Source organism: Jaculus jaculus, chromosome 18 (assembly GCF_020740685.1).
Source record: "Jaculus jaculus isolate mJacJac1 chromosome 18, mJacJac1.mat.Y.cur, whole genome shotgun sequence".
Taxonomy (NCBI): domain Eukaryota; kingdom Metazoa; phylum Chordata; class Mammalia; order Rodentia; family Dipodidae; genus Jaculus; species Jaculus jaculus.
Genome location: NC_059119.1, coordinates 15,359,393 through 15,383,135, shown reverse-complemented (window position 1 = coordinate 15,383,135; position 23,743 = coordinate 15,359,393). Strand labels below are relative to the sequence as shown.

General features: G+C 39.7%; 2 protein-coding genes across 3 annotated transcripts in view; both read right to left on the bottom strand.

The window, feature by feature from the left end:
- Adk (adenosine kinase) overlaps window positions 1-23,743 on the bottom strand; it is a 486,906-nt gene that overhangs the window by 337,767 nt on the left and 125,396 nt on the right. The gene's annotated exons all lie outside the window — the stretch shown is intronic.
- LOC105943975 (lysophospholipase D GDPD1) lies at window positions 13,826-14,582 on the bottom strand. The gene is given in 2 exon segments (XM_012948610.2): window positions 13,826-14,216; window positions 14,218-14,582. Coding segments are annotated over 2 exon segments (693 nt in total). The 5' UTR covers window positions 14,520-14,582.

Genomic DNA, 23,743 nt, shown 5'->3' with positions numbered 1-23,743 from the left:
CATACACTTGGAAAAAGAGAAAAAAGAAAAAAAAAAGAAGCAAAACAAGAAAGGTTAAAAAAAAAAAATCCAAAGCCTCAAATTCCAAACCTACTCAGCTACCTATTGTACTCTACTGACAGAATTTAAAGTAGAATCTCTTTTTCAGCATTTCAAAGACTTAAGTTACATTATGGAAAAGAAAATGTTTCTAAGTTTAAACATTAAAAAAAAAAAAATTCTGGGACTAGAAAGATGGCTTAGTGGTTAAGGTGCTTGCCTGTGAAGCCTAAGGACCCAGGTCTGATTCCCCAGTACCCACATAAGCCAGATGCACAAGGTAGCCCATGCTTTGGGAGTTTGTCTGCAGTGGCTACAGGCCCTGGTGTGCCTATTCTCTCTGTCTGCCTCTCTCTCTCTCTCTCTCTCTCTCTCTCTCTCTCTCTCTCAAATAAATAAGCAAATAAATATAGTAAAGTAAAAACTTCTGCCAGGCTGGCTACAGACTGTACTAAAAGAACAATCAACCATAACTAGTTTTTAACTAGACATACTGCTATTCTTTTACGAGGGGAAAAAGATCAGAAAGTTTTCTTTATAGAAGGCTGACTAGTAAATATTTTAGGTCTGGAGTAAAGGTAGAAGGTACTTATTTTCTAACTTAAAAAAATATAATTTGTTTATTTGTTTGAGAGAGGGGCAGGGAGACTGTGGGGGGGGGGGAGGGGGAGCGAGAATGGGCATGCCAGGGCCACCAGCCACTGCAGATGAACTCCAGATGCATGTGTCACCTTATGCATCTGACTTACCTGGCTCCTGGGGAATTGAACCTAGGACCTGAGGCTTCACAGGCAGGCACCTTAACTGCTAAGCCATCTCTCCATTCCCAAACTAGGTACTTATTACATAAAAGAAAAAACAAACTAAAATAAAATTAATGACAACATTTCACTATTGCACCATTGAACCCCTTAATATAACTAAATAAATAAGTTTTTACCTTTTTGTTTTTGTTGTTGTATTGAGGTAGGGTCTCACTCTGGCCCAGGCAGACCTGGAATTAACTATGTAGTCGCAGGGTGGCCTTGAGCTCACAGTGATCCTCCTACCATTTAAAAAATGTTTTTTGCCAGGCATGGTGACACACACCTTTTATCCTAACACTTGGGAGACAGTAGGAGGAGGATCACCATGAGTTCGAGACTACACAGTGAATTCCAGGTCAGCCTGGGCCAGAGTGAGACCCTACCTCAAAAAGACAAACAAAAAAAAAATTTACTTATTTGTAAGCAGAGAGAGAGAGAGAGAGAGAGAGAGAGAGAGAGAGAGAGAGGGAGGGAGGGAGGGAGGGAGGGAGGGAGGGAGGGAGGGAGGGAGGGAGGGAGAGGGAGAGAGGGAATGAATATAAATGGACACGCCAGGATATAGCCACTGCCAAAGAACTCCAGATGCACGCGCCACTTTGGACATCTGACTTTACATGGGTACTGGGGAATGGAACCTGGGTGGTTAAACTTTGCAGGCAAATGCCTTAGCTACTGAACCATTTCTCCAGCCCAAGTTTTTTTCTTATTAAAAAAAGAAGATTTGGGTGGCCATTATTCAAATGTATGAATTAAATGAATATAAAGTTATCATCCCCTATCATCAAAATTGATAGGAAATATTCATCTATCATTGCTGATCTACGATGGGTTATATATTTCAACTTTGGAAATGTCTTTTCTAACAGCCACAGCCAAACACTGCTATCAGCCTATAAGCGTAACATTTACAATGAGCACAGTCATCACTAAGAAGGCATTTACAGAATTTCATTAGAATGTTCTTTTGATGTTTGCCTTTTAGCATGTTACTACATTGTAAATTTATCACGTCTAATTCAACATTACATGGAAACTCTTTGACTCAGTTAAAAGTAAGTTAAGAAAGTAAGTTACCTTTGTCTGTATGAAGGTCTACAAGAAACTGAAGCTATTGTTTGAGCACAGTTCACCTGCTATAAGTGTTGAGCGTGAATGAAGAGATCATTTCTTGCTTGAACGACCCCTTCCCCCCAGTTGGCATCTGGAACTTACTCTATAGCCCCAGGCAATTCTATCTCAACCTCCAGAGTGCGACACCTGCCTTGTTATAACTTTTGACAAAATGAGATCTATATTAAGCAGCTTACTACTGATTCAAATGACCTTAGTTGCTGTCCAAGGAATTTACCGTAAGTTTTGTACATAAGCACTACTTTGCCATGGAATTAAGAAAAACAGCAGGGCCTGGGAAGATGGCTGAGTGAAAAAGCACTTGGTTCACAAGCCTGACTACTTGAGTTCTGATCCCCAGCCACCAGGTGGGTGTGTTGGCCTGCCTAAAATCCCAGAACTTTGAAGGCAGAAAGAAACCGAGAATCCCCAAGGCAACTTGGCTAAAACTAAACGAGCAGAATTAGACAGCCCTGGCTTCAAGTGGGAGACCCTGCTTCGGTAAAATAAAGTGGAGAAAAATCAAGGACGATGACCAATATCAACCTGTGGCAGCCTCATGCATGTGCAAAAGTGAATTTTCAGTCATTCAATGTTCAATGTTCAATAACAACTATGGAAGGAGTTTCTCCTTGTTAAGAAAAATGTGAGCCTTGTCCATGAATTCAAAAAGCTTCAGTAAACAAAAATATGTGCAGGATAGGTAAAACTTAAATTTCTGAGGAAAACTTTTTGTTAGGGGGGGGAGGCTAATATGAACTATCTCTTAATGAGAGCAAATAGTATTCAATAATAAATTGAAATATTTTCCACAAAATATCTACTAATAAATAACAGTCAACATGCATAGGCTTAAAAAACGTTGTATTTTTACAGACTTTGTAAACCCCTCCAATGGAATCCTTTATCTATGGCCCCAGAGTAGGTAAATCAGTAGTGAGATTGACACCTACAAAGTCTGTTGCAACTACTCAACTCAACCATAGTGATGGACAAGCATCCATAAACTACTAAGAAATAAGTGTGTTTTAAAAAAAAAAGCACCAGGGCTGGAGAGATGGTTTAGCGGTTAAGCGCTCGCCTGTGATGCCTAAGGACCCCGGTTCGAGGCTCGGTTCCCCAGGTCCCACGTTAGCCAGATGCACAAGGGGGCGCACGCATCTGGAGTTTGTTTGCAGAGGCTGGAAGCCCTGGCGCGCCCATTCTCTCCCTCTCCCTCTATCTGTTCTTTCTCTCTGTGTCTGTTGCTCTCAAATAAATAAATAAAAATTGAAGAAAAAAAAAGCACCAAACTTCATACCTGGAGAGATGGCTCAGCTGTTAAAGGCACTTGCTTGCAAAGCCTGAGGGCCTAGGTTTGATTCCCCAGTACCCACGTAAAGCCAGGTGAACTAAGTGGTGCACATGCTGAGTTTGTTTGCAGTGGCAAAAGGCCCTGGTATGTTCATCCATTCTCATTCCGATTCTCTCTCCCCCTTCCGCTCTCTCCTTAGATAAGCTGCTTATTCTTTCAGCTTAGTTCACTTCCTGGTCTACTACAGAGGGTTACGACAGAACTCACCAACCCCAACACATTAACAGATTCTGTGCAAAGAAATGTATTCTTTTTTTTTAAATTTTTTGTTTATATTTATTTATTTGAGAGCAACAGAGAGAGAAAGAGGCAGATAGAGAGAGAATGGGCACACCAAGGTCTCCAGCCACTGCAAACGAACTCCAGATGCCTGCGGCCACTTGTGTATTTGGCTAATGTGGGTCCTGGGGAATCAAGCCTTGAACTGGGGTCCTTAGACTTCACAGGAGAGCACTTAACCGCTAAACCATCTCTCCAGCCCTAGGTTGTTTTTTGTTTTTTTTTTTTAAATATATTTTATTTATTTGAGAGAGGAAAAGAGGGAGAGAGAATGGGCACGCCAGGGCCTCCAGCCACTGCAGACGAACTCCAGATACATGCACCCCCTTGTGCATCTGGCTTACGTGGGTCCTGGGGAATCGAACCGGGATCCTTTGGTTTTGCAGGCAAACATCTTTACCCTAAGCCATCTCTCCAGCCCTTAAATTTTTTTAAAATGTATTGCTTTGCATTCAGAAAATCTTACAAATTAAATTCAAAGGAAGTAGCAAAGGAAAATAATAACAGAGCTAAACACACACAAATAAGAAAATAATGTTGTTCTACAGTGGATAAAGAACAAACTGGTTCTATGAAAAAATAAGGTTATGGCAATTCATTTAAACATTCAGACAGCGTATAAATACCTAGAAAACAAATCAAATGCCAGGCACGCATGCCAATTTGTGTCTGGCTTTACATGGGTCCTGGAGAATTGAATCTGGACTGGCAGGCTTTGCTAATAAGTGGTTACACTGAGCTACTTTGGTCATCCCTCAACAGTTATTCTCAATGACACATTCTGATGAAGAAAAACTACAGAGCTAGACTGTACTGTCAACTTGTAACAGTTAAGAAAGAAGTAACATCAACCACAGGCAAAAGCGCCATTAGCCATGGTGCAAGCGTCTCGAGTGTGATTTGCAATGGCTGAGGCCCTGAGGCTCCACTTCTCTCTCTCCCTCTGTCTCTCTCTCTCAAAAAAAAAATGTCAGGCATCATGGAAAAAAAAAAAGACAACAAGGTAATACTGCATCAACCAGTATGTTTGTTGGGTACTGGGAACATACTGCCTCAAGCATTCTATCTCTGAGCCATATTATTACCAGTCCTGGCTCACTTAGTTTTTGTTTTTTTTTTTAAACAACTGAAAATAGCAGTGAAGTAAGTAGAACTTCTGCATTATGTTCATGAGAAAACAACACTCTGGAAAATTAAAAGTGTTAGCATCATGTAAAGTTTAAGACAAATATACCCAGGCTAGAGAGATAGCTTATTGATTAAGATGCTTGCCTACAAAGCCTAAGGACCCAAGTTCAATTCCCCAGTACTAACAAGAGCCAGATGCAGAAGGTAGTGCATTGCATCAGGAATTCGTTTGTAGTGGCTGCAGGCCCTGGCACAACCATTTTCTCTCTCTCTGCCTTTCTCAAATAAATAAAGGAAATAAGTAAGCAGTAAGTTCCGCAACAGCAAAAGTTGACTACTTTCACAGACCCGTGCCGGGAGACAAAACAACTACTACCAACACGAGCAAGGACACTTCAGGAACCCCACACAAAGCCCCAGAACTTTGTGCATCTTTAGACCGGAATTCCAAATCTACTCCCATACCTTAAAGCTGGACCCTAGGATCCTCTCACAGTGACACTTCCTCTAGTCATGTGGCCAGAGATCAAAATTACAAGCATCAAACTCCTGAATCAATTGGGAGACATACAATCAAACTGCCACACCTAATGACCTGGTTATCTTGATTCACAGAAATAACCCCAATGGAAATGAGTGCTTAAGCGACCACACAGGATACTCAAGAATGCGCATGGAACAGCGTGATTTGTAAAGATAACCTAAATGTCTATCAGCAGAGTGGGGCGCGGTGGCGCATGCCTTTAATCCCAGCAGAGGTAGGAGGATTGGCCAGCCTGAGACTACATAGTGGATTCCAGGTCAGCCTGAGCTAGAGTGAGACCCTACCTCAAAAAAATATATATGTGTGTGAGTATGTGTGTGTGTGTGTGTGTGTATGTATGTATCAGCAGCATGTCAACATGACTGAGATGAAGTCACAATAAACTTGGACCACAAGAGAAAATTAACAAGCACTACAGCATCAGTCATGTGCACAAACGTCCACAATTCTGGATGATCCAAAGAAGACAGAAATTCTAAAGTACACTCTACATGGCTCTTTATTAAAATTCTAAACAGCAGGACTAATCTTCTAAGTCAAGAAAGAAGACACCTTGGGGAAGAGTAGGGGACCAGGTGCTTCTGGGCTGCTTGCCAAGTTCTATTTCTAGAACTGGATAGTAGTTAGACAAATGTTTATTTAGAGGTGATTCTTTCAGCTGTACGCTTATGATTTGTATACTTTCCTATGTGTGCCATACTTTTAAGTCATAAAAAGTTAATAAGAGAAGAATGAATATTGAATTGTGTCAAATGTGTTCCCAACATCCATGAAAATTATCATGTAAAAGTTCTCCAAAAGTCTATTCTTACAGTGAGTGCACCAGTCTGTGTCCAATCAAAAAGATAAACTACAAAATAAACTAAACAGGCCAGATGTGGTGGCGCACGCTTTTAATCCCAGCACTTGGGAGGCAGAGGTAGGAGGATCACTGACTTCAAGGCCACCCTGAGACTACATAATGAATTCCAGGTCAGTCTGAGCTACAGCAAGACCCTACCTTGAATAACCGAAAAACCAAAACAACAAGAAAAAACCCAAACTAGACTAAACAGGGGAAACAACATAAAAAGTTACTAATTATATTAACAGAGTCACTAAAAGACCTAAGTAAGCTCTGTATGATACCCCAGGGCTGACAGAAGAATCTTCACTGAAGAAAAAACCTTTGTAACGGCTGGACTTCCCTGGAGAAGCTATGGTACAACGATAAGGGCCCCAGAGAAGTTCATGGGTTCAGCTGCTCTGAAGTTGCTGATCAAATGATGGAAATCCTCTGAGAGGCTGCTGGAGAAGCCAAGTGAACTACCAGATATCCTAAGCTTAATAGTTCTTATATTTTGAAATAAACCCCGCTTGTAGTTGTTTATTTTATTTTTATTTATTTATTTGAGAGCAATAGACAGACAAAGAGGCAGATAGAGAGAGAGAATGGGCACGCCAGGGCCTCCAACCACTGCAAATGAACTCCAGAGGCATGTGACCCCTTTTGCATCTGGCTTACATGGATCCTAGGGAATTGAGCCTCGAACCAAGATCCTTAGGCTTCATAGGTAAGCACTTAACCGCTAAGCCATCTCTCCAGCCCATAGTTTCTTGATATATGTCTGCATTCCATTTTGAATGCAATTAGCTTATAATTTATGGTCATTTCTATCTAGTCTGAAAGTATTTGGGGTATTAATTCTATAATCACCTACCATTAACATTTTTCTTTATAGCTATTTTTAGTTGACTTTTATTACACAAACACAGTCACTGTTATTTCCTAGCTATGGCATCTTAATAACTTTATTAGAGAAGAAAAGAGGCAGAAAGAGAGAGAATGGGTGCACCAAGGTCCCTAGCCACTGCAAACAAACTCCAGACCCATGTGCCACCTTGTGCAGCTGGCTTACGTGGGTCCTGGGGAATCAAACCTGTGTCCTTAGGCTTTGCAAGCAAGCACCTTAACCACTAAGCCATCTCTCCAGCCCTTCTTTCTATAGAATTTTATATGTTACTAATTTAAGAAAATACTTGAGAGTGAGAGAGAGGCAGATAAAAAGAGAATAGGCACACCAGAGCCTTTAGCCACTGCAAACAAACTCCAGATTCAGGCAACACCTTGTGCATCTGAATTTACTTGGCTAATGGGGAATTGAACCTGGGACCTTAGGCTTTGCAAAGAAGCACCTTAACCGTTAAGCCCTCTTACTAACTTTTATGTGGAAGCGCCATTGTGTAACTTGTGTTTTCAGAGAGTCAGCTTGTCTGCTGTGTGAAGAATGTGAAGAAGGCAGGAAGGATGGAGAGAAAAACTGTTTAAGACACGACTGCAACTGAAGCAAAGGATGAGGGTGGCACAGCGATGGGCGTGGGGTGGGCTTGAGACTCGGGCCGTGGGTGTGTCACAAGGGACTACATTTTAGGATATATTTACAAGTGGTGCCGGCAGGATTTCTGAAAGGACCGGATAAGGGAATATGAAAGAGAATAAAGAATCATTTCGAGGTGTTTATCCTAAACAGCTAAAAGGACAAAATTGCTTGTCATCAGAAGCCTGCAGGTAGAACAGGCTGGAGAATGGCATTAGAGGTTCAATTTGGATACAGTGGATTTAGGATATCCAAAATGAATTGCCATTAAATAAAACTTAAAGAACAAGCCGATTTATCTCTCAAATATGACTGACTCCTAATATTACTGTGACCTACTGCAAGTGATTCTGCAATACCCCCAAAATACCTTGGCAACAAGATGCTGTGTTCTCCTGGCAGAAACTGAGCACCACACTGTCAGGTGCAAGGAGAAACAAAATGCAATCTCCTCTAAGGCAAATCAACAGGTGCAAGTAACCCTTCACTGTGCTACACAGGTTCATTTTAACTCATGGAGAGAACAGTCCAGATATGCAGATACAGCAGGCAATACTGAACTCACAATACTTTCATGATAAATAGGTCAATCGGCAAACAACAGCACAGATAGATACAAATTAAATAAATCTGTAAAACAAAAGAAGATAAAAGTAGTCACTATGACTCAGGCACCTTAAAATTTCCCATTTTCTAGAATTATATACTCTTTCTCCCTTGTTCCAGGCTACCTTCTTTTATTACTGAAAGAAAAGCCAAAAGGAAGAAAATCTTGGGCAGATGAGAAAACTGAAGTATGTCCAAAATTAGAATCAGTGTTGCCCACATTCCCTACTATCCACGTCTCCAAATCTTAATGAGTCAGATGATCAAACTAGACGTGAGTAACAAATGAATTTCCAAAATTATCAATGTGATCCAAAAATATTTGCAAATACTTCAAAAATCTCTAGAAAAGTTACTGATAACTGCCATGAAGATTTGATCATTACTGTATAAGTAAAATAATTTCATCGAGTTTATATGTTGGCTTCTGACTACAACTAAGAATAATCCCATGCAATGCTATGGCAGAAAATGCTTTCTTTTTGCTATACAGGACATCAGGGCTATTTTTTTTTTAAATCAGCTGAAGATAATAATCAGCAAAGTGCTTCTATATCCTTTAGTATATATTTTACATATGGGCAATAAAATGTATTGTGAAACATTTTCCATTTTAAGTTTGTTATATAGCAGAAAATCTCCCACAGAGCTTAAGTTATTATTATTATTTGCCGCAGACACTTCTTAAAAGCAAGAGCAGCCCGTTTGCTCCAGATGACTCATTAACTCAAGGCTCAGTAGAATGAAGTGTTCCAACCCGAAATACCAACAGCTAAATATAACCTCCTCCACATTAGAAAATTCAGTCTCTCTGTAGTCTAAGAGGCATCTTAAAGGGTCACCTTAACAAAATATATTTAGCTCATGAGGTGACCAGCAACAAGAAAAACCTGGACCAATGTGAAAGTTTTCGTTAAAAAGAATTCAGACCAAAAAAAAAAAAAAAAAAAGGAAATCTTCACAAATCATAAAAAAATTCCCTCATTACAGTAATTTCATAAAAGCATTTTAGAATATGTGAATGCTGGTTAAAAATGCTAAGTTATCTATCTATTCCTAGTACAAAAATGGAAGGTTGTTTTTTTCTTTTCTTTTTTTTTCGAGGTAGGGTCTCTCTCTAGCCCATGCTGACCTGGAATTCCCTATGTAGTCTCAGGGTGGCCTTGAACTCACGGCGATCCTCCTGCTCTGTCTACTGAGTACAGGGATTAAAGGTGTGTGCCACCATGCCTGACTGGAAGATTTTTCTAAAGCCCTCCAACAAGTAAAATACAGCTATAAGTCCTTCATTTGAGACGGCCCTTTAAAAGAATAATATCTTGTAAATTTTAAAAAATATTTAAAAATATTGTAGGTATATATTTTGCATTTAAAATGCTAAGCAGCATCAGAAATTAATTGTTAGTCAGCAGTATGGTAGTTTTTCAAACAAACAATGAGAAAAGCTAGCCTGAGACTACTGCAAAGACATTAAGTCTAAGCCAAAAACAAGCAGATGGATGTGGACAAGGTGAGGCTGACTCCCAGAAACGGCGGAAAGAACTAAAGGAAAAACCCTGACAGAGTCCTTAGGTTTAGTCATTCCTAAGGTCCAACTGAATCCCTATTTGTGTGTGTGTTGTCTGGAGACTTGAATTTGGAACCAAGAATCCTCTAACCATGTAAAGCACTAAAAACAACAGGGGCTGAAGAGATGGCTTAGCAGTTAATGTACTTGCCTATAAAGGCCAACAACCCAAGTTCTATTCCCTACTATTCATGTAAAGCCAGATGATCAAACTGGCACATGCATCTGGAGTTTGCTTGCAATGGCAGTGCCCATACTCACTCTCTCTGCCTCTTTCTCACACCTGCTCTCAAAAACATAAACAAAAGGTTTAGAATAAAAGAAACAATCATTTTCCATACAACTATGGGAAGACAAGGATTTTTAGGGGACATCATATATTCTATTTTTCTTTGTCTACCAAGTAGAATTTTATGTTAACCTCAAAAAAGAAAAATAAACTTTAATAGAGCCATGCAAGAAATTAATTAAATTTTTATAAATATTTTACTTTTATTTAGATATTTATTTGACAGAGAGAAAGAGGGGAAGAGAGAGAATGGGGGTGCCAGGGCCTCCAGCCATTGCAAAGGAACAATAGATGCATGCGCCACCTTGTGCATCTGGCTTATGTGGGTGCTGGGGAATCGAACCTGGGTCCTTTGGGTTTACAAGCAAACACCCTAACAGCTAAGCCAACTCCAGCCCAAGAAATTAATTTCTTAATTAACTATTAACTGAGAAATTTCTTGGAGGAAAAATGTCTAGTCCACTACAACAAATAGTCATTAAGGCTGAAGAGATGGCTTAGCAGTTAAGCCCTTGGCTGTGAAGTCTAAGGACCCTGGTTCGAGGCTTGGTTCCCCAGGACCCATGTTAGCCAGATGCATAAATGGGTGCATGCGTCTGGAGTTCATCTGCAGTGACTGGAGGCCCTGGCGTGCCCATTCTCTCTCTCTGCCTCTTTCTCTCTTTGTTACTCTCAAATAAATAAATAAAAATAAACAACAACCAAAAATGTTAAATAGTCATCAAATACCCCTATGTTTGAAATCAATGCAACAATGTAGTTTGTGGTAAAAGCTACATAAATAAATTTGTTTATATACTTCAGGGGAAAATGGCTTTGTGTTTGAGTCACAATGTAATTCAATCTAGGTTCTATGCTACATTATGGATCAATTAACAATATTGAGGATAACAATATTGAAGTCGAGTTGCTGCATCCAGATAGCTTCATTAACTTCCTACTGACATTGCTTTCAAAGTACCCACCACTGCCTCCGATCAGCTGCAAGGCTTTATATTTCACTTAAGGAAAGACACTTCCCATGAGTCTAACCATATGCTATCCAGCCTTTACAAGGGTGCTGAGGACCTGAATTTCAGTCCTTGTGCTTGAAGGGCAAGCACTTTACCCGAGATGATGCCCTAGCCCATGAAGACATTTTCCCATTTTTTCATTTTCATTTCGTCAATGGTATATTTGCCATCTACCTTAGGTAGAAGACATAATGTTCTCTAAGCTCATTTGTCTCTTCTCCTTTATTAATGTCAATCTTCGTTACCTCTACTTGTGAGACTTCTCATCCAAAATACTTATTCTGAGTGATTACATCTACTCATATGTCTCTGTTGGTAACTAATAAATCAATAACTGGTATCACTAACAAGCTTCAAGATAAATGGGATCATCTACATTCTTGCCTTTTCGCTTCCTAGGTCTCTGTGCCTCAGTTTTCTCATCTGAAAAAAAAAAAGGTAGTAAGTCACTACTTCATGCTGGCAACCACTAAACCACTTACTACAATGTATAAATGACAGTTCTAAGAGGTCTACATGTGAATGACCCTTGATGTCCTTGGGTTAGTAACTTCAATATCACTGAATACTAGAATAAATAATTCCTTCCCTGGGCATCTATTTAGACTAGCAAAATTCTGTTTTCAACAGTGGGTGGGGATTATGAAAACAGGATGTTGAAAAGCTATTTAAACTTAAAATGAGATTCCACAAGGAAGGCAAGTCGTAGGAACTCTACTTGGCTTCCTCTGAATGTACCTGTGTTGCTGGCCACTAAGTGAAGCCTTCATCAGTTAAAAAAGCCTCCAGGCTGGTGACGTAGCTCAGATGGCAGAAGGCTTGTCGCTCATGCACAAAACCCTGGGTCCCATCCTCAGTACCACATAAAGCAGGCATACGTATAACCCTAGCACTTGGGTAGGAGGAGGCAAGTGGATCAGAAGTTCAAGGTTATCCTTAGACATACAGTGAAATGGATGCCAGCCTGGGCTATATGACATCTTATCTCAAAAATAAGTGGGGTGGGGGTGGAGCGATGGCTTAGCAGTTAAAGTGCTTGTCTGCAAAGCCAAGGGACCCAGGTTCAATTCCTCAGGACCCACATAAACCAGATGCACAAGGTGGCACATGCGTCTGCAATTTTTCCTTCCTTCTTTCCTCCCTCCCTCCCTCCTTCCCCCTTTCTTTTTTTGATTTTTCAAGGTAGGGTCTTATTCTAGCTCAGGCTGACCTGGAATTCATCATGTAGTTTCAGGGTGGCCTCAAACTCTTGGCAATCCTCCTACCTCTGCCTCCCAAGTTCAGGGATTAAGGGCGTGTGATTTATTTATGAGAGGGAGAGAGAGGGAAAAAAAAAAAAAAAGAGGCAGTGAGAGAGAGAATAGGTGTGCCAGGGCTTCCTACCACTGCAAACAAACTGCATGCACCACCTTGTCTGGAGTTTCTTTGCAATGACTAGAGGTCCTGGCACGCTCGCTTGCTCTCTCTTCTCACTTTCTGTCTCGTTCTTTTTTCTCTTCAATAAATAAATAAATAAAACTTTTTAAAAAGTTTAAAATATGTAAACAACTAAGAGATTATTTATGAAACAATTCATGTATTTATTCAGAGCCTATTAAAGAGTTAAAGATATTATACATAATGGTCTATGCATTATCATCAGCACAATTTATTTTTGGTTGATATAATCCTACTATACCCTTCCAACCATACTAACTATATTGCAACCTGAGAAATCATCCCTTTCACTGATTTCTTCCATCACTAAATTCACTGATTCTATCTCCCAAGTAGCCTTTATTTCCTTCAATTTCATCGTAGCGCAAGGCCGCCTTACATGGGCTATTCTAATTAAAGAAAAACCTTCTAAGCCATTCCCTACACTGTGTAATTAATTCTGTTTAAAAATCATTCTCAATATTTACTGAAAACTATTTTAAACTTCTTAGCAGCGTACATACATACATACACCTAACCATGTCCATTCTGAAATCACTCTCATTACCCCATCTCATGTATTATGCTTGTCATATTGAGGGATTCCCATGAAATGTTCTCTCATGTTTTCATTTTTTTTTTAATTTAGCCTTCAGACTTTATTTCTGAACATGTAATAAACATTGTCATTTATGATCTTCCTTCTGTTAAGTGTCTAACTTGCCATATTACTTCAATGATTTTCAAACTCTTCTCCTACTGCCTTTTCCCCTTGAAACTAAAATCACCTAGAAATAACAAGACAACCCCAAATAGCTGTCATGGCCTTCAGTAATTCTTTTTTCTTTTTTTAAATTCTTTAAGACATGGTCTCACTATATAACCCAGGAGGGCCTCAAATTTGTGATCCTCCTGTCTTAGCTTCCTGAGTGCTGGGATTACAAGTTTGTACCACTCTACCTGGTTCAATGATTTTCTCTTACTAAGTTGGGTGATCTTATTCCAATGCCAACTTAGCCTCTTGTCTTTGATTTCAGAACTACAATAGTACAATACTGCATCATGTACAGACATTTTGCTCAATAATCTATTTATATCTCATAGCTAGTTATCTTTTACAATTTACAAGTGTAAAATATGCAATATTGTTGAAAATAAATGTACAATACAGAATAGTCTCTACATTCTCATTGAGGCTTGAAAATGAGGTAATAAAAACTTAACTGATTAAACCTTTTGCCATTCTGGAAATATCTTGGGGAAACAGTGATGAAATATTTTTTTCATGTTTGCTTGGAGTACTTTTGAGTAGCTTCGTTATGCTGAAAAGTTGTGTAAAAAATCCTTAAGCTTTGTGGGATAGTCTGTCATCACTCCAGTTGCTCCCAAATCGAAAGCTCTCTTGTACTCTTGTTCTTCATTTAAAACCCAAATATACACCTCTTTGTAGCACTTTTCTACAATTTCATAACTGGCATTACCCCACACTGTTAGGTGTTCTCGTTTATACTGTTTCACCAATTCTGAAACCTTCTGAATCAGCACATTGTTGTTGACTTTGATATCGATGTTAATGGGGATGTTTGGAAAGGCCTCAAAAACCTCCTTCAGTAATGGAATTCGGTTATCTTTTCCTTCACACTGGCATGCTTTTTGAAATGGGACGTCCAGTTTGCCAAGGTAAGGTGGAAGCTCACAATACTTCAGAGATGTTTACATTGACCCCAGTTGACCTCTTTAGATTTTCATCATGTGACACTACAACTTGTTCATCTTTTGTGATATGGCAATCCAGTTCTAGCATGTCAGTTCCAATTGTTACTGCATGCTTAAAGGCTGCCATTGTATTCTCCAAGTTTTCTCCAGCACCTCCGCGGTGAGAGATGTGTTTGCAAAGGAATCGCTGCTTCTTCCTCTGGTGTAACAAGGTCGGGTATTTAAGCAGCAAGAACGAGGTCACCAAATACCCTCCCAGGGTGGAGAGAAGACAAAACGCCGCGGTGGGCGACATGCTCGGTCACCGTGGGGGGGAAGAAGCCTTCCCCACCTGCTGGGCCTCGGAAACCCCGCTGCGGCGCTGACCAAAAAAAAAAAAGGAGGAAAAAAAAAAAACGGCTGCGACGACGGCGTCGGCGGCCCCGACTCGCGCTCCGCTCGCCCCCGGCCGCTGCCCGCCCCGCAGCGCACTTGCTCGTCTCATTCTTTTATTACATCTATTTACAAGTATAACCATGCTGCATGCATATCTTCTTGTGTATGACTTTTGTCTATGCTGCTAATTGTGTATTTATTTATTTAGAGGTAGGATCTCATTCTAACCCAGGCTGACCTGCAGCTCTGTAGTACAGGCTGGCCTTGAACTCAGTGATTCTCCTACCTCAGCCTCTGGAGTGCTGGGATAACAGGCGGGTGCCACCACACCCATCCAGATTACTTTTTTAGAGCAGTTCTGGATAGTAACAGAAGAACTCCATGAAAGTAGTTATAATGGAGGCATTCAAGGAAATATAACTGGTATTTAAAATGCCAAAGAAGACAGGAAGAAACAGTATTTGCAAAATATTTATCAGTGTTTTTTAAGAACACAAAGAAGTCCAAACGAATGACAGAGAGGTCAACCTGAAAAGCTACCTTAAAAAAAATTAAATTAAATAAAAATGTGACAGAGAAAAGATCCAAATGATCCTAAACACTGTACTTTAACCTGATCTAATGTTAGCCTAAGGAAGTTGAACAACTAACGTTTGCAATTAGAACTTACCACATCTTCCAGAATAAGACCCTGACTAAAATGAGAAATATTTTATTTACATGAGAGCGAGAGAGACAGACAGACAGACAGACAGACAGACAGACAGAAATGGGCACACCAGGGCCTCTAGCAACTGCAAATGAACTCTATAGACACATGAGCCACCTTATGCATCTGGCTTTACATGGGTGTTGGAGGATCGAACCAGGGTAATTAGGCTTTGCAGGCAAGTGCTTTAACCCCTGAGCAATCTCTCTAGCCCCTATTTCTGACATTTAAAAAATATTGTTGGGGCTGGAGAGATGGCTTAGTGGTTAAGCGCTTGCCTGTGAAGCCTAAGGACCCTGGTTCGAGGCTCGATTCCCCAGGTCCCACGTTAGCCAGATGCACATGGGGGCGCACGCGTCTGGAGTTCGTTTGCAGTGGCTGGAAGCCCTGGCGTGCCCATTCTCTCTCTCTCCCTCTATCTGTCTTTCTGTGTCTGTCGCTCTCAAATAAATAAATAAAAAATGAAAAAAATATATTGTTTATTTATTTGAGATAGAGGAAGAGGCAGAGAAAAAGAGAGAATGGGCATGCCTTGGCCTCCAGCCACTACAAATGAACTCCAGACGCATGTGCCCCTTGTACATCTGGCTTATGTGGGTCCTGGAGAATCGAACCGGGGTCTTTAGGCTTTGCAGGCAAATGTCTTAACTGCTAAGCCATTTCCCAAGCCCAATTTCTGGTATTTTTAAAATGGCTATCTGACAGTTCATGATGGCCTGAAGTATATTCTCCATTAGGCAATTTTCATACATTGTAAATTGTTTTAAAAAACTGATTTGGGGGCTAATGAGGCAGCACTGAAGTTAAAGGCATTTGCTTACCAAAGCCTGCCAGCCTCTGTTTAATTCCCTCAGGCCAGATGCAGTAAGTGGCCCAAGTCTCTGCTGTTCCATTTACAGTGACAAGAGACTGATATGCCCATATTCGTTCATCCTTTCTCTCTCTCTCTCTCTCTCTCTCTCTCACACACACACACACACACACTTGTGACAGTAAATAAAATTTTAATTATTAATTTTTAATTTGTATTACAAATATTAGTCACTTAATTATCTTGAATTAAAAGTTAAAAATTTTTTTATTGCAAAGGTTCTACTCAGAGAATACTCAAAGAAAAATGAGAATAAACTTTTACACATATTATTTGGTACCACCATGAAAACTTTTTGCAAAAGTACATGTTTTCTGGAAAATTTCAGCTGTTCTCATCAACATGCTATGTGAATGGCTATTCTTAATACTATGTACAGCTTTAAAAGCAAGAAAACAATTCTTTATTAAGGTGGTTAAATCTAACAAAGGAATGAAACTAAATCTTATAACTCTTAAAAACTTAAGGGAATTATTACATTTTATGGCTATTCATAATATTTTAGTACATCTTAAATGATCTAACTATGGTGTCTTTTCATGAGTACTTTAGTACCACCATGCAATTTTAATCCATATGCTTAAGCCCCTTTCACAGTTTATAGGAACAAAGCAGTTTTGATTCACAAACAATGCCCCGCAGTCAAAGACGCTCATGAGGTATTAATTTACAACTTCATCTGTGATCAGTTAAACTGCATGTGAAATCTTAAACATCCTTAGAAAGCTCACCACAAATAGTTCAATAAGAGATTTTTTGGTAACATTACTTTAACAAAAAACATGTAAGATTAAATTCTATTGTAAAATAAAACCAAATGCCACTTGCTTTTAAGGATAGCCCACTAACAAAACAAATCTTTTAAACTGTCACCTTTTGCATCTAAAATATTAATTAAAAATGTTAACACCAGTATCAAAAACATGTGCTTCATAGGACTCGGCAAGAGAAGTCACAGATAAAAGAGAAAAGCAATTTCATGAAGAAAATGCACATGCTTCAGCAAATAAATGTTTCATTAATGAGCCCAAAAAGCCGGATTTATTAAAATGTCAGGTCAACATGAATTATACCAAAACAGAAGATTAAAATTACTAGTTTTATCAAACAACAAAAATGTCAGTTCCACATAAGTTATGGACAAAGACAGCAATAACGAAAGAACATGATATAAATTTCCAATTGAGCATATTTTAGTGAAAAACAATAGCTAGTTACTTTTTAAACACTTGTACTTTTAATATTTACATTCTTGTCATTTTAAACTTACATTTATTTAGTCAGGACTTTCTGTTTTAGTAGCATTAATTATTTTTATTGGTTTCCTATGCCAATCAGATAAATTATTATTTCACACAAGGTCAGGGCCACAGATGCTCCATGGCTAGTGTATGGCTTAACATTAACATAACAGGTCTGCATCACTTCTGAGTTGTCCCTAGGCCAACCTTAGTGTGGTGACTTTTATCCCACAATGGTTTCCAAATAGCTCTACTAGTTACAAGTATGACTTTACTTAATTATATAAGATCTAAGGAAACACTATCTTTTCCTGCCGCTTTACCAAAAGTTTCTCTATGAATGAATCTTAAATCACTGACAAAAGAAATAAAATAAACATAACAAGAAGTGATTAATTCATATTTAGCACCTGAAGGAAAAGAATCCAGCAACTCATTAAGTAGACAGGTATCTAAAAAACGATCAAAATTAAGGCACGCTGGTGGCGCACACCTTTAATTCCAGCACTCAGGAGGCAGAGACAGGATGATTGCTGTGAGTCTAAGACCAGCCTGGTGTTACAGAGTGAGTTTCAGGTGAGCCTAGGCTAGAGTGAGACCATACCTTGGTGGAAAAAAATTTTTTAATTATTAGAGACAGAGAGAGGGGGGAAGAGAAGGGGGGGGGGAATGGGCACACCAGCACTTCCAGCCACTGCAAACGAACTCTAGACACAGGCGCCACCATGTACACCTGGCTTATGTGGAACCTGGAAGATCAAACCTGATCCGTAGGCTTCGCAGGCATGCACCTTAACCTCTAAGCCTTCGTTCCAGCCCCCCCCCAAAAAAATTAAACCAAGGTATGAAATCAACACTATGTTCATCTAGTACAAATGACATTCACTAGCTATGATTTTCCTTACCTGATGTATTAAATATACCTTCTATAACTCTTAATATCTCAAATTCTAATAATGTGGATATGGATATGAAAAACCATTTTCCAAACAAGACAAAATAATGTGGAGATTTCAATCAAACTTAAGCCCCTCTCCCCTTTTCTGTGCTGAGCAGTGCTTTGCAAACACCTTAGAGTCTAAGCTAAAAAGAATGTAAACAACCTTGTCCTATTCTTAACCCAGCACAAGTGTGTCACTGAGTCCCATCCTGGGTCAGTCAGATATCTTACAAGACCAAATCATGGTAAAAATACCTCTAAGATAAAAACAAAAACATTCTGTTCTATCACTGACTGATTACTAAGGAATTTTCTGTTCATGCCCCCAAATCATGTAAAATTGTAACCCACCAATAGCGTAAAGAACTGAAGGTGATGCCTGCCATACTCTGTATAAACCTCCAAGCCATCAGAGCTCAGTCCCTAGGCTTTGGAAGTTATTCACCTGAGTCCATGTTGACATGAATAAATTTTCTGATTCTCTATCTCTGGTGCCATCTTTTTGTGACTCAGTTTCCCATAACAATAAAAGCTGTGATTCAAGATACGTGGGAGATTTCCAATAAAACCAAAGGATTCAATACATGCATGAATTTCTGATTACTTCTGAATCCTCACTAAACCTGCTCTGAAAGACAAATAGAATTTGTTATTATTTGGTTTTTTAAGATAGGGTCTCGCTCTAGCTCAGGCTGACCTGGAATTCACTATGTAGTCTCAGGGTGGCCTTGAAGTCATGGTGGTCCTCCTAGCACTGCCTCCTGAGTGCTGGGATAAAAGGTGTGCACCACCATGTCTGGCACAAATAGAATTTTTTTTTTTTTAAGCAAGAAGTGATTGTTAACACTGAGGTTCTAGAAAGCACAGGAGAGCAGTGACTAACTCATGAGATCCAATAATGTTAAATCCTAAATGGTAGCAGAGAAGGCCAGAAACAAGTTGAGAAGCAAATTTAGACTTCCATCCCACCAAAAGGCAGCACACTGGTGGCGTTAGGGATCCACAAGAATAAACTCAAGGTAGGTATTAAGTTTAAGAAGCCACTAGAATTTGAGATCTTGTTGGGACAAAGCGTCTCACCAAAAGCAGCTGATGAGAGGAAAGATTTGCTTTTGGCTTACAGTCTCAAGGGGAAGCTTCATGATGGCAGGGAAAACAGCCTGAGCAGAGGTTGACTTCAGCCCAGGTGCAAAACAGCAGCAGGAGAGTGAGCTGAACACTAGCATGGGGAAGCACGCTGTAACGCCCTAATCCCACTCCCAACAACACACCTCTTCCAGCAAGGCTCCAAGTCCCAAACTGCCATCAACTGGGGACCAAGCGTTCAAATCATGAGTTTATAGGGGACACTCACTTCAGACCATCACAGATCCCCTCTTATACTTGGCACAGCAGAGTGAATGGCCCTCCCTCTCTCATCGGAGTCTAGAGTGCCATTTTCTATAATGGATAAGCTGAGAATGGGGAAAACATGTTGGCAACAGAAGGATTAATAGAACATTGATGAACTATATTAGGATTTCCAATTTTGATATCCTTTTTGGTGCCCAGAATGTAGAGAATGACACCTCCCTTTATCAATCTGGTCTCAATAATCTAACATCATGTTGGAGCTCCACTACAAAACAGTCTGGCTACATCATTTAATGGTGACAAAGTCGACAGTTGTACCCCTAAAATAACCAAATGGGGTTTGGCAAGACAAGTCATACCAGGCATCTGAAGAAAACTACTGTGAAACACAGAGAATCAATTAAAACAATTTTTTTAATAATGAGAGGGAGAAAGAGAGAGGGGCATGTCAGAATGAACTACAGATACATGTGTTGCTTTGTGCATCTGGGTTTATGTGGGTACACAGGAAATGAACTTTACAAACAAACACCTTTAACTAGTTATCTCTTCAGCCCTGAGAAGAAAATAAAGAAAAAAAAATTAAGCCAGTTGAGGTGGCACACATCTTTAAGACCAGCACATGGGAGGCACAGAGAGATAGGAGGATCGCTGTGAGTTTGAAGCTATGCTGGGACTACAGAGTGAGTTCCAGGTCAGCCTGGGCTATAATGAGACACTAACTCAAAAAAAAACTAAAAACAAATAAACAAAAAAATCTATATAACATGAAAGAAAAAAAAAAGCTTTATCACTTCACATAGTGAGTTGCAAACCATCTAGGGATACAAAGCAAGACCCTGTCTCTGAACACATACACAGATAAACACATATGCCAAAAAAGTAAAACCAAAAAAACCCTGCTACACCTAGCTTCATAGATTCCCACATATCTTATGTCCAGTATTAATCAGCCAAGCACATAAAATGTAACAAAAATTATATGCAGGAAATAATAAACAAGCTTAATCACAAATTGCTGTAAATACTGAAAGTATGCGCTTCTGTACTCCACAGGTAGAAAATGCACAGTTTTATTATTAAGTTCAAGTAAAACATGTATGTAATCATATGCTAGGATAATAAAAAAATTACACAAATTTCAAAACACAAATATATCATGTAACCACAATGTGAAATTAGCCAGGTGTGGTGGCACATGCCTTTAAGGCCAGCACTATAGAGGCTGAGGTAAGAGGATTGCCATGAATTTGAAGCCAGCCTGAGACTACATAGTGAATTCCATGTCCTGGGCTACAGTGAGACCCTACCTTAAAAAATAAAACAAACAAACAAACAAAACAAATAAAAATGACATCAATGAAGATGCCATGTTGAAATCTAATACTTCGAATACTAACCTAGATACAAAAAAAAAAAAGTTTTGTTTTGTTTTGTTTTGGTTTGGTTTTTCCAAATAGGTTCTCACTCTAGTCCAGGCTGTCCTGGAACTCACTATGTATTCACAGAGTGGCCTTGAACTCACAGCAATCCACCTACCTCTGCCTCCCAAGTGCTGGGATTAAAGGTGTGCACCACCATGCCCAGCTAAAAAAAAGTTTTTTAAGAAAGAAAAAGAAAATATCTGGGCATAAAAAATAACCTTTCCAAAATCCCATAATATATATATTTAAAATCCCCAATTAATTAATGGATCAATGAAATTTCAAACACTCACAAATGAGCAATGATTAAAATAGCATCACACAAAAATCTATACAAAGTTGGTGTGGTAGTACACGCCTTTAATCCCACCACTTGGGAAGCAGAGATAGGAGAATCATTATGAGTTCGAGGCCAGCCTGGGACTACAGAATGAGTTCCAGGTCAGCTACAGTAAGACCTTACCTCAAAATAAATAAAAAAATAAAATAAACACACACACACACACACACAAACCTATATAACACCAGATAGAAAGTGCTTTGAGAAAAATGTACAGCCAGAAGTGCTCAGCATAGAAAAGCAAAAAGGCTTCATAATGAGTAAGCTAGGTGCAGGGGGCGTGTGCTAATAATTCCAACTGAGATGGCAGATAGTCAGTTCAAAGCCAGCATGGGTAAATTTAGTGAACCTGCTTTCTCAAAGAGAGGGAGGGGAAAGCTGGGGCAGAAACCTAGCTGACACACACAATATCAGACTTGTGGCCTAAAGAACTCTGAGACCATAAAGGTTACTGTTTTCAAGTTGCTAAGTCTGTGGCAATTTGTTATGGCTGCAACAGAAAACTAATACATTCTCCCTCTTTATGACAGTTAACTGCTGCCCCCTAGCTTTTGTTATTCCAGGATGTCCCTTGCTTCCTAGAGAACCAAGTTTTCCTAAAAGCATCTTGTACTGTGGGCTCCACTCTATAGTGATTGGCCATTAGAGGGCTTCTCTGATGTGGCATTCACATCTCTAACCCTTTGATCTTTTGCTCCACCGAATGCCAGTGCTGTTGACACCTCTACATTTAATGGGGGTCATGATTTTTTTCCAAGTCTCCAAGAACCACTGTTGTGGTACATTTGAACTAGCTCCAGCAGCCTCTGCCAGGGTGTTAATTGCTGTGTTATTGTAGAATGCTCCTATAGTAACAAAGCTTTGGCTTTGATGTTGACTAAAATTGAAGGTTCATTACATTTACGTGTTGCTTAACGAGAGGGAGGCATTCTGAGAAATATGTTGTTACGAGACTGTATCACTGCACAAACAAAATAGGGTGTACTTACACAAACTAAGAGGGTATCTGGTCTAGCATATAGCCCCTTGACTATAATTGTTTATAGCATGTTACTGTACTGAATATTGTATGCAGTTGTAACTCAAATGCAAGTATTTATGAATGTACACACAGTAAAAATATAGTAAGGGACTGGGGAGATGGTTCATCAGTTAACAACACTTGCCACTTAAGCATGAGGGCCGGAGATTGCCCCAGTTCAACTTCTCAGAATCAATGGAAAAAGTAAAATAAAACTGGGCATGGCTGTGCAGGCCGATAACCCCATTCTTTGGAAGACAGAGGTTCAGGAATTGTCTAGAAGCTCCAGGTGGAGGGAAAGACCTTGCCTCATGAAATATGCCCATGAGCAATAGAGAAGAGCACTGAAGTTCTCCTTTGGCACACAGAGCATGCACATCTGTGTGTGCCCTCACCCACACAAATGAATACACCACACATACAGTGCCACACCACATATATTCTTTTTTAATGTATAATTTCATTATTGACAACTTCTATCCTTACAGATAATACACCATGATAATTCCCTCCCTTCCCTCACTTTCCCCTTCACAACTCCACTCTATCATATCCCCTCCTCTCTCTGTTAGTCTATCTTTTACTTTGTTGTCATCATCTTTTTCTCCTATTATGAGGGTCTTGTATTGCTAGGCACTGCGAGGTCGTGGCTATCGAAGCAAATTTGTGTCTGGACAGTTGCATTGTAAGGAATCCTACCCTTCCTTTGGCTCTTTCTTTCTTTCTGCTACCTCTTCTGCAATGGCCCCTGAGCCTTGGAGGGTGTGACAGAGATGTTTTAGTGCTGGGCACTCCTCTGTCACTTCCTCTTAGCATTATGTTGCCTTTTGGATTATCCCAATGGTCACTGCCATCTAAAAAGAGAAGTTTCTCTAACCAAAAGTGAGAGCAACATTAATATATGAATATGAACATTAAGTGTAGTGCTTACAGGGTAGCTTGGTGAGCATAATACATGCATGTATCCAGACAAGAGCAGGCTTTATACCCCTAAGGCTCATGACCTACCCTGCCACAGGCTTTTGATTGGGTTTTCAGGATCAGGCATGTATTCCCTCCCATAGAATGGGCCTTCAGTCCAAGTAGAGAGCAATTGGATTCCCCTATAACAGACATGCCACTGTTGCACCCGTTTGGTCATTTGGCCTGCCTGGCCAAACCTGAGGCTTCCAGGGTCCACTGTTTTCACTGCTGATAACTTTTCTCTCCCATAGGGCTGCATGCAGTACAGCTTTTTCCAGCTTT